An 11764-nucleotide genomic window follows, 5' to 3' on the forward strand; every position below is an offset into this window, starting at 1 on the left:
ACTTTGAGAAAATAGAAATTCTCTATAGGGAAAACAATTTTATTAAAAGAAAATTTAAAGAGGCATTAGCGATTAAACAACAAAATCGGATTTATTGAACAAAAAAGATGAAATAAGACGATTATCTGAAATTTGGGAAAACATACTATAATTTTTAACGACTTTTATTGTTAATAAACGATTTTTATACATTTTATTTTTATCAAGAGAATTTTTAACATTTTGTACATGCATGTTGAAAGACGTTTTTACTTGTGATCTGAAGATGCTCTGACAAAGATCAGGGAGAAAATTTATCAAAATTTAATTTGTTATTTATTGCCTTAAGCCCAAGAAATATTTGCTCATTAAGGTCCTAGATCGTTTTAGATCGTTTTTTAAAAATTTAAGAACGGTGATAGAAATGCTTTTTTAAATCGCTTTTTAAAAATTTAAGAACGAAAGGCGGCGATAGAAATGCTTTTTTAGATGGCATTATAAAAATTTAGGAACAAAGAACGGCGATAGAAATGCTTTTTTAGATCGCTTTTTAAAAATTTAAGAACGAAAGGTGGCGATAGAAATGCTTTTTTAGATCGCATTTTAAAAATTTACAGTACCGCTCGAATGTAACTTTACATGTACGCGATAGTTATCACCTTCGGATGAGCTTTCGGTAGTGTCAGAACTTCCGTTGTTATTGTTAACCTATTGTTAAATACATGAGCTATTTTTCCATGTTGAGAACAATAGAGTTAATGTCTTGTTCGCGAAATTTAATTAGCTCATGTGAACTGCGTGTCTTATTGTTGTATTTAATTGTTATAGTCGTCAAGAGATCAATGAAAGAAAATAAAATTTAACAAAGATTCAAGTTTCGTTAGATTGCATTTCAAAAGTCTGAACGAAAAACAGTGATAGAAATCTTAGTTAGATCGCATTTTAAAAGTTTAAGAACGAAAAACAGTGATAGAAAAGCTTAGTTAGATCGTGTTTTAAAAATTTAAGAACATAAAATGGCGATAGAAAAGCTTCGTTAGATCGTGTTTTAAGATTTTAAGAACAAAAAACGGCAATAGAAAAGCTTCGTTAGATCGCATTTTAGAAGTTTAAGAACAAAAAACAGCGATAGAAAAGCTTTTTAGATCGCATTTTAAAAGTTTAAGAATAAAAAACGACGATAGAAAAGCTTTGTTAGATCGTGTTTTAAAAATATAAGAATGAAAAGCGGCAATAGAAATGCTGTTAACGTGTTATGTTCGTTCATTTTTCTAAAATAATATTTCAATAGCCTTCGTGATCTTTAACACTTTTAAACAATAACATGCATGTTACATGTTACAACAAAAGGATTCATCAAATCTTATTGTTCTAACTTGTGCACGGCGATAACAATAAGAAGCAATTAAGTTCGTGTATAAACAAAAGATATGTGAACGTTCTTTATGTAGACATGAGATTGTTACATGAGGTCGTAAAACTCGCGTACATGTAAAGTTACATTCAAAATGCTTTTTTCAATCGCATTTTAAAAATTTAAGAACGAAAAGGGCGATAGAAATGCTTCTTAGATCGCATTTTAAAAATTTAAAAATGAAAGTCGGCGATAGAAATGCTAGAAAGAAATAAAAATTTCCGAAACCAAATCTTTATAAATAATGTTTTTTATATATACAATTTTTTACGATGTAGAAATTTACCTACGTGACAGCGCGTAGGTTTTATTGAGAGACCTTTATTAGATTAACAATTTCTTTTATTCTTTTATGTTAAAAGAATATAAAAGAAAAACCTTGAAACGATTTTGAAACGATCTAAAATAAAAATACTGAAACGATTATAATGATACAATTTTGAAACGAATTATAGTATGTGAAACGATTTCAAGTAAATATAATAAAACAATCTTGAAACGATTATGAAACGATTTTATTTTTTAATGAATGATTTACAAAATAGTGAAACGATTTTCATACAATCTGAAACAATTTCAAAAAATTAAACATTACTTTAAAATCGTTTCAAATTCGTATCACATGCTACAATGCTAATTGAATTTCCGCGCCCGAAGGTGTAGGAAATTCTTCAAAACCGTCGGGTTTTTTTCGGAGCATTTTTGAGAAAAAATCGACCCTGGGATTTCACGTTCAGGATAATATTGGTATAACTGACTAACTAACCCTGTCCCAAATGGTCAATTGCAACGTCACAGATCTAAACTACGGAATAAAGCTCCCTAAGTACTGGGAAGTCATCTAAATGACGTTTCAGGCCAAAATTGGTATTTGTTTTCGACAAAATTTGGCACAATCAACAAAAAAAGTATGCTGAACATAATGGTGACATTATAATTTTGATTTTTGTCACCTAAATGTCATTTTTGGCCAAAATTGGTCCAAAAATTAAAACTACTTTATTTTCAACAAAATTTGGCATAGTTAACAGATAAAGTATGCTGAACATGATGGTGACATCAAAATTTTAATTTCTTGTTACATAAATGTCATTTTAGGCCAAAATTGGTCCAAAAAATAAAACTACTTTATTTTCAACAAAATTTGGCACAGTTAACAGATAAAGAATGTTGAACATGATGGTGACATCAAAAATTTAATTTCTTGTTACATAAATGTCATTTTAGGCCAAAATTGGTCCAAAAAATAAAACTACTTTATTCTCATCATCAAAATTTGGCACAGTTAACAAATAAAGTATGCTGAACATGATGGTGAGATCAAAATTATGATTTTTTCGCCACCTTAAATGTCATTTTAGGCCAAAATTGGTCCAAAAAATTAAAACTACTTTATTTTCAACAAAAATTAGCGAAGTTAACAAAAAAAGTATGCTGAACATGATGGTCACATCACAATTTTGATTTTTGTCAACTAAATGCTGTTTAAGACCATAAACGTTTCAATTGCAAGACTTTCAACCATGAATGATAGGCTGTATTTTTTGTTAGCAATTTCTTTTAAAATGTGAGTTTATTATGACACGTTTTGTTTTGTTTGCGTTTGTTGTAAGATATAATGTCACTTGTGTGCTTTATCTTCAGAGTTTCATGCACCAAATCTCTTCGAATGTTTAGCACAATAACACATAGCAGGTTGTCATTAAATACTTTGGTAGCAAGTGGAAATTCTTAGAGCCACAAGGGCTACTTGTTAAAAAATAAAACGATTTGAAACAACTTTTTTTGAAACGATCTTGGAGACGATGCCTAAGATAACTCAAGGTTATCTTACAATCAAGACATTTATGCAGGCCTATCAATAAGAAAATAACACCAGAGCAAAAAATTGCTTTCCCAAGGTTACAATAATTTAAACTGGGTGAGCAATCTGAATAAATAGAATAAGTTTATACACAAGGGCTGATCCAAGTCAATTTGGACATTGGTATACCGATTTTGGGGACATTTGGACCCAACTTAGAAACACATAATTTAAAATGCTTTAGAACTGCATTATTCTTATTTTCTGGATATCTCATATTATATTTTTTTAAGAGAAGATATTTTTTCATGAAGAAACTATGTTCTATACTAAAAAAGAAAACGATATGCTAAAGCCATGTATTTTTTTTACCCTAAATGTTTTTTATCTGTGGCGCTATTGACGCCCAAAATAAATTTCTGAAGCCCCTGATAAACGCATATTTTATCACAAAGTCCTTTTTATCTATTTTATTCTATCCTTTTTATATATTTTGGTTCTTTTTTACTGTAAATAATAAAGGGGACATTGATTTCCATGTGAGATGAATTGATATTGCTCAGACAGAAAAGCTTTTTTTGGAATTGGGAGGAATTAATGGCTCAGCTAGTTTCTCATTTCTTAGAGCCTTTGCGTGAGGAAGAGCAATTGCTCTCCCCTTATTGATAGGCCTGTTATGTGAGTATCCATGCACTACACAATCACATAAATAGAGTTATCTTAAAATATATATATAGTAATTGGTAATTAGCTTCACCAATTTTCCTAATGTCACGTCCGTTTTTTGAGCATCAGAAAAAGGTACATGCTGATGTTTGAAGGAGCTACTAGCTCCATCTGAGACAAGTCACTAAGTATTACAACCATTTTGATCATAAATTACACTTTAGAAATAATTCCAGTGGATTTAACATTAAACAAGAAGCCCTGCGGCTTAAAGATTTCCGCCATTAGCAATAATCTGAAGAAAGATATAAAATCGTGACATACATGTCACGATTTTCAGGCCATTCCTTGAGACGAGTGCGAACGCACGCGCACTCGCCCGCACACTGGTAAAAAAATTTACGAGTGCTTTTTATCGCACTCGTAAATTTTTTCTTTTTCTAAAATATTATAGAATGATGGAAAGGGCTATTAAACCTAAAGTAAAAATTCTGTTTTTTTCTGTATTTTTTTAGCATAAAAATAAACAACATAATAATTATCACGGATTGTCTGTAACAATCCGTGATAATTATTATGTACGGAACAATCTTTTCTAATGTTTATAGAATTTTGTTATCTATTTTTTGTTATTTATTTTTATTTAATGAATGGCGGCAATAAAAAGGAGATAGTTGTGTGTGTCTAATTAATTGTATTTTATATTTATTTTTGATATTCTGTGGCCACCTGTTGCATGAAGGTAGCGAACATAAAAAAAGAAAATTATCATCTATACTATTTATCTATTTATTTTAACATTTATCAATATTTTCAACAGAAATTAATAATTAAGTCCTGGGCACTAGGTTGTGAAATACATGTCAATTAAACCTAAAAATGATACCTGCTATATTGCTCTATTACCAGAAGCAAATCATTTCAATGTGCTCAATGTGATTGCAAAGATATAAATAGATTAGAATTACATTCAACACAAAAGAAAAAAGAGTTCACAACATTAGCAAGCAATAGAAAGTTAAAGCAATTTCACAACATTTTTTTGAATAGCAGAAAAAAAGATGTTGTGCAATAATTGAAATGTATTTTTATATTTTCACAACCAGGTGGCTGAAGAGAACACCTTCTTGGTGGCCCACAAGTATAATTGTTCGTACACAAGAAGAGTATGACGTGAATATTCATCTTTATGCCCTTCAAAAATAAATATTAAAAAAAATTTGTTTTATTCATACACAATGAGAGTGCACAACTTAAAGTTTTCCTTTTATATTTCTTTTAATCATATGTTTTTTGCAAGACTTTAACCTCATTTCTATACAGCTTAAATAACATATAACGTTGTGGTAAACAAAAAAAGTTAAGTGTGAATCACACTTGCAGATATTCACATCGCACTTGTAAATTTTGCTTACGAGTGCGATTTTTCACACACCATAGCACTCGTAATTTTTTTAACGGGTGCTTTTTGTAGCTCTGGCATAGTTTTATTCAAGAAATGGCCTGGATTTTATAGCTATAATACATTATCTTTCACCACAAATATCCAGCCTCAACAATTCCTCTTTAAAGGGGCACTCCAGTGAAAAAAAAATATTTGAAAAAAATGTTATTTTTATAAGACAATACATAAATATGTCAAAATAAACCCTTTACAATCGTTAAAAATCTTTATTTATACCTTAATCGCGTCAGTAAACATCTTCAATTTCAAATAAATTTGCAAGGTCGCGTAAAGTCGAGAGGACTAGGTCCGAATAAATTAGCATACGTCACATCGTGCAAAAAGTCCGTGAGCTCAGCAGCACGCCTTCTAAAAGTTTTGTTTACTTACTGTTTACATTGTTCGTTGATAAGATGTCTTGTAATAATGACGAAGAATATAACTTAGAAAGCTCAGAATCGGATAATTCTCTTCATGAAAAAGACTTTACAAAGCTACAGCCATACGAATTTGAACCTCTTGTGTCTGACGAGGAAGAAGTTAGTAACGGTGTAGAAAATGACGAGGTTTCTTTTACTGATGCAGAGCCACGTACGGGTAATGCAAATTGGTGTGAATGTGGAAATTGTAGAGCAATGGAAACCGATACTGAAAGCGTGTGCTGTGTCGAGTCAAACGAAATTCCTGATGAGTTTTTCCAAGGTAGGTAGGATATATACTGCAAATATAATTTTTTTCTAAGCGAAATTTTCCTTTTTAAACAAATAAAAAATATATTTCATCGCTTTTCTTTTACATTCTTTTCGTCAAAAACTTTATCTTTTGCTTCAATAAAATAATCTTTCATCACTTTTTTTTTACTTCACAAGCCAATTTATTTTTATTTCACGGTTCAACAATCTAATTCCTCCGCATGCGCTTTTTTTTGCACACAAATGCAAAGAAATCTTATGTAATGTTACATTTTCTCCGTGATGGAGAACATTGAAATGCGTGATCGAAAGATCGAATAAGGTTCGTGTGGAAATGATAAGTTAGTAAAACGGGGGTATAAATATTGTATAATTGAAAATCACTCTTATCATAGGTCATAAATGCGTTACAGAAGCTGCTGATTTTCAAGTGGTTGTTTTGACAAAAGCTGTTTTAGAAACTGCGTTATCTGCATTGCATGATTTGAGAGGAGACACTTTAGAATTAAAAAATGAGTAAGTAGCTCAACCTCGTTTCCAAGCCCTTCTTTTGTCCGAGAAAAAGAAGGTAAAAAACTGACAATAATGCCTCCCTTATTTTTCTATATAGATCTTATCGTTACGCTGGTTATAAACAGTTCACTTGGTGGATACACAGTCGATTGGGAAAAGGGGTGAGAAGAGTGATTCCTTCTTGTGTAGTATGGGCAATTCGAAGAAAATATCCGGCAGAAGATGAAAAATATGTTTTATTCAAAGAAAGTTGAATAAAAATAAAAAAATAAAAAAGTCACGTTTTAAATCTTGTCCTGATGGCTTTAATGGCATCGCTTTTGTCGGGTTTTTCAACCTCTGTTATTCTTTCAGCAATTTCTCCTGTTTGTGGTAACTTATCTTTTTCGTTGTCGATTGGTTCCAAAGTAGCCGTCATTAATTCTGCTAAATACGCCTTTTCTTTCTTCTCGGTAATTTTTTTTACGACCCAGGATTGTGTTACTCGTGAAAAGACTTGTTTATAGCGGAGTACTCCTTTTTTGGTAACAGCCTGTTCACAATTAGTCCCCGAGTTAAAATCAAGGACAGCCAGCTGCGTGCGCGCGATCATACCATCATAGAAGGTGGACTTAGAGATAAACTGAAGCCTCAAAATACTCATCATTTCGGCAATGCGGGCGTATGTGTTTCCGGAATACAATATGGCTGCAGAAAGTAATAAGTTCCCTGCTGCTCTTCCATTTACGATAGGTTGAGACTGCCAGCTGAAAACATGTTTATTTGGACAAATACTAGTAACAATGATAAGAGTTCCACGTTTTACCACACGAGTAATGCACGTTTTTTGTAAACACGTGAAACAAACTTGAAATAATGTCAACAGACAAGACCAGAAAACAAGAAATTGTGCGTCGCTTTTGAGCCCTGGGTTACATTCAGCAGTGTCAAAAGACTCTTCTTCGCTGATATTTTCATCATAACTGTCGTCGATGTGAATTTGTAATTGCGGTGAGTATAAAGAATCATCAGAAGGGCACTCATCACCAGAGACGATATCATGATCACTTTCCATATTTGCATTCAGCAAGAATGTCACGTCAGCTTGCGGAGGAAAGGATAGGTCGGTGTTAGTAGACTTACATCGTCCGTGCGGAAGAGTAAATTTCACTTTTAAAACATCCTTCGTTGGTTGTATCTCAGGATGAATTGCCTCTAAGGGATCACATTGTGTTCTAACGGACCTGGTAAAAGTATTGGCACCAACCGATTTCTCTACCGTTTCCACAATTGCACTAACGCCTTGTTCCTTAACCAATGAAATTATTTCTTGTTCAGCGTATACTTCAAGGTCAACATCATCCTCCACACTTAAAGCCTTTGCAACACACTAGAAAAAAAATGATCAGAATAACTTCCAAGAAAAAAGACAGGCACAACTCACATTTTGGCAATAGCATAAATTTTAAAAACACACTTGTTTTTTAGCGAAAGTTTCCAATCTTTTTGATGTCGATTCTCTTGAATTTTCAGGCTTACTAAAAGAAAAAATTGTTGGAACAGCATCCTCGGTCAGCTGTCTCTTTCTTTTGATACCAGTAAGTTCAGCCTAAATAAACAAAGATTAGAAGTAGCGCCGATGAAATGATGCTAATAAAATGGGCACATTTACCCCCTGAAAATATTCGGCAGGTCCTTCCATCAAAAAGCTTCTTTTTTGAAAAACAAAGAATAGAAACTTACGAGCGCTACGAAAGATACATGTCTAACTAGATAACTTTGTATTGGAAATTGGTATAATGTTCTTTTATAATATAAATATGTAGAAAACGTTATTTGGTTGTGTTGTGGATATAAGTACAAATAATGAAATGAAGAAGAAATGAGAAACTTTGATCGCGTTGACTAGCTAAAATGGCATTTTTACGAAGTGGCAATATTTTAATATGGAAGATTATTACCTGGAGATCCCTTTTAAAAGAACTATCTGTGAAGTGCGACGAACAAATATAAAAACTTCGATCGCTTGGTAGATCACCTGTACGACGTATTTTGTTTAGCCATTTTTGTCTGAGTTCTTTCTTTTTCACAGACGGGATTCTGTGAAAACTGACTTCTTTACACTTTTCTGATCGATTGGTACATCCAAACGCAGAGCAACTAACCATTTTTTAAAGATTTAAACGTAATTTACATACAAAAAGCGATTTAAATGTAAGCCAGAGGTCTTAACATGAACGTTCTCTGCGCTCGCTTAAACTTTCTGCACGATGTGATGTCATTGTTTATAATCGGGTCCAGTCCTAAATGAAATCGCGCCTGTCTGTTTTTTTATAAGAAAAAAATTGAATATGCGAAGGCTAGTACAACGATTTTAAATAAGGAAAACAAGTGAAGTAAGTTTTTTTTGATTTCTTATGCTTTTCTGAGTACGTATAAAACAAAAAAGAAAAAAGTGATTTTTACTGGAGTTCCCCTTTAAATTAAAAATTCATTGATAATTAATTAGTTCTGCTGAATATAGCTTTAGTCTGCGTGCTTACAAAATCGTAGGACAGAAGGAAATGACGTAATTATATAACATCAAAGATGGCGCATTATAAGACGATCTTCACTATGCTACACTGCACGAGCTTTAACTTTCGATTATAAACCTTAAAATAAAGTAATGTTCATTGGATAATAAAACAATTTGTTGCACTGTTAGGATTCTTATTGACGTAAAACTCAATTTAGCCTCGTTTTCAGAAAAAAATCTGTCAAAACGAGGATTTTAGCCTGGATAAGTTTTAGGCGTCCAGGCTCTGGGCTGTCTCTATCTATCTATCTCTCTATCTCTTTCTCAATCTTTCCAGGCGATATTAAAGATTCCGCCTTCGCCGTCAGAAATAAAAAAACACATCATCAGGGAAATAATCCATTTTTTTACGCTTGACCCTGCACAAATGGCCACTTTGTTCATCAGCATTTTTGTAAAGTTGGACTTGCCAGATCGTCGCTAGAGTTGTTTTTCAGATAATCGTGTAATTAGTAGTACACGCTTAGTTAGCATTTTTCCTTGATTGCCTCTGAATTACCCAAAATATGTGACTCAGGGAAAGCAGCAGGAGGGGCAGGCGCGGATCCAGGGTAAGTCAGATAAGTCGCGTGACTAAGTGTAAATTTGACGAAGAATGTTAGCCAAGCGAATGATGTCGACGATCCAGGTGTTGCATACGGAGCGCGTTAAAAAATCAGATTGTAATTCATGTACGGCGAAAAGCCATGGTTCACAGCCCTCTCCATTTCGCCTATGGCGATGGTGACGTCAAAGCTGTGACGTCGCTCTACCATATAGACTGAGAGGGTTGCAAGTTATAGCTTACAGATTTTGACTGATTCATTTTGACTAATCAGTCACTCAGTCAGTCAAAAATCAAATAGCTATGGCCCGCAACCCTCCCCATCTCACCTAAGGGGCATGTGACGTCAAAATCGTGACGTAATTTTCACACTCTATGCGTAGTCCAACAATATGTGGCCCGCAGCCGGTGTAGGAAATTTAGGTTCCGTACAGCGTGGTTACTTATAACCTGTTAGGCTATAGTTTTAACTCCCATCCGTCAGGATTAGTCAAAGACTCACGCCTTTTGGCTTGGTTTCTGGGAAGCACTTCATGGAAGGATCCATATAGTCTGTGAATATGTCGTATACTTGAACCTCTAACACAACCTCACCTTTACCCGACATTGTCGTATTCCTTTCCTCACGACAGCTCAACTGCATCCGACACGCGACGTTAAACAATTTATCAACGTCGTGATATTGTTAATACATACTACTGCCTAATGTAATATCTTTGTAATATACAGTAATACACTGCAGTACTTAGTAATATGCCGTATTGTATACTGTAGTACTTAGTAATCTGCCGTATTACTTTGTAGTATCCAGTAATACACTGTAATACCTTGTAGTATTCAGTAATACCCTGTAATACCTTGTAGTATTCAGTAATATACTGTAATGCCTTGTAGTATTCGGTAATACACTGTAATACCTTGTAGTATTCGGTAATACACTGTAATACTTTGTAGTATTCAGTAATACACTGTAATGCCTTGTAGTATTCGGTAATACACTGTAATACCTTGTACCTACCTGAATACTACAAGGTATTACAGTGTATTACCGAATACTACAAGGCATTACAGTGTATTACCGAATACTACAAGGTATTACAGTATATTACTGAATACTACAAGGTATTACAGTGTATTACCGAATACTACAAGGCATTACAGTGTATTACCGAATACTACAAGGTATTACAGTATATTACTGAATACTACAAGGTATTACAGTGTATTACCGAATACTACAAGGCATTATACCTTGTAGTATTCAGTAATATACTGTAATACCTTGTAGTATTCGGTAATACACTGTAATACCTTGTAGTATTCAGTAATATACTGTAATACCTTGTAGTATTCGGTAATACACTGTAATGCCTTGTAGTATTCGGTAATACACTGTAATACCTTGTAGTATTCAGTAATATACTGTAATACCTTGTAGTATTCGGTAATACACTGTAATGCCTTGTAGTATTCGGTAATACACTGTAATACCTTGTAGTATTCAGTAATATACTGTAATACCTTGTAGTATTCGGTAATACACTGTAATACTTTGTAGTATTCAGTAATATACTGTAATGCCTTGTAGTATTCGGTAATACACTGTAATACCTTGTAGTATTCAGTAATATACTGTAATACCTTGTAGTATTCGGTAATACACTGTAATGCCTTGTAGTATTCGGTAATACACTGTAATACCTTGTAGTATTCGGTAATACAGTGTAATACTTTGTAGTATATAGTAATACACTGTAATACCTTGTAGTATTCGGTAATATACTGTAATGCCTTGTAGTATTCGGTAATACACTGTAATACCTTGTAGTATTCAGTAATACACTGTAATGCCTTGTAGTATTCGGTAATACACTGTAATACCTTGTAGTATTTAGTAATATACTGTAATACCTTGTAGTATTCGGTAATACACTGTAATACTTTGTAGTATTCAGTAGTACACTGTAATACCTTGTAGTATTCAGTAATATACTGTAATGCCTTGTAGTATTCGGTAATACACTGTAATACCTTGTAGTATTCAGTAATATACTGTAATACCTTGTAGTATTCGGTAATACACTGTAATACTTTGTAGCATTCAGTAATACACTGTAATACCTTGTAGTATTCGGTAATACACTGTAATAC

The 11764-nt window shown here is 33.0% G+C and overlaps 2 protein-coding genes across 2 annotated transcripts; one reads left to right on the forward strand and one right to left on the reverse strand.

Annotated features, from left to right (window-relative positions):
• Positions 1 to 5536: 5536 nt before the first annotated feature.
• LOC130641225 (P2X purinoceptor 7-like) lies at positions 5537 to 6766 on the forward strand. The gene is made up of 3 exons (XM_057447942.1): positions 5537 to 6009; positions 6395 to 6515; positions 6610 to 6766. The coding sequence occupies exons 1-3, from the start codon at positions 5721 to 5723 to the stop codon at positions 6764 to 6766; spliced, it is 567 nt and encodes a 188-aa protein (XP_057303925.1). The 5' UTR covers positions 5537 to 5720.
• LOC130641224 (uncharacterized) lies at positions 6736 to 8969 on the reverse strand. Its single transcript, XM_057447940.1, has 2 exons — positions 7969 to 8969; positions 6736 to 7881 (listed from the first exon to the last, which is right to left on the reverse strand). Exon 2 carries the CDS (start codon positions 7564 to 7566, stop codon positions 6790 to 6792), a length of 777 nt encoding a protein of 258 aa, XP_057303923.1. The 5' UTR covers positions 7567 to 7881; positions 7969 to 8969; the 3' UTR covers positions 6736 to 6789.
• Between the last annotated feature and the right edge of the window lie 2795 nt (positions 8970 to 11764).

This window comes from Hydractinia symbiolongicarpus, chromosome 4 (assembly GCF_029227915.1).
Source record: "Hydractinia symbiolongicarpus strain clone_291-10 chromosome 4, HSymV2.1, whole genome shotgun sequence".
NCBI lineage: Eukaryota > Metazoa > Cnidaria > Hydrozoa > Anthoathecata > Hydractiniidae > Hydractinia > Hydractinia symbiolongicarpus.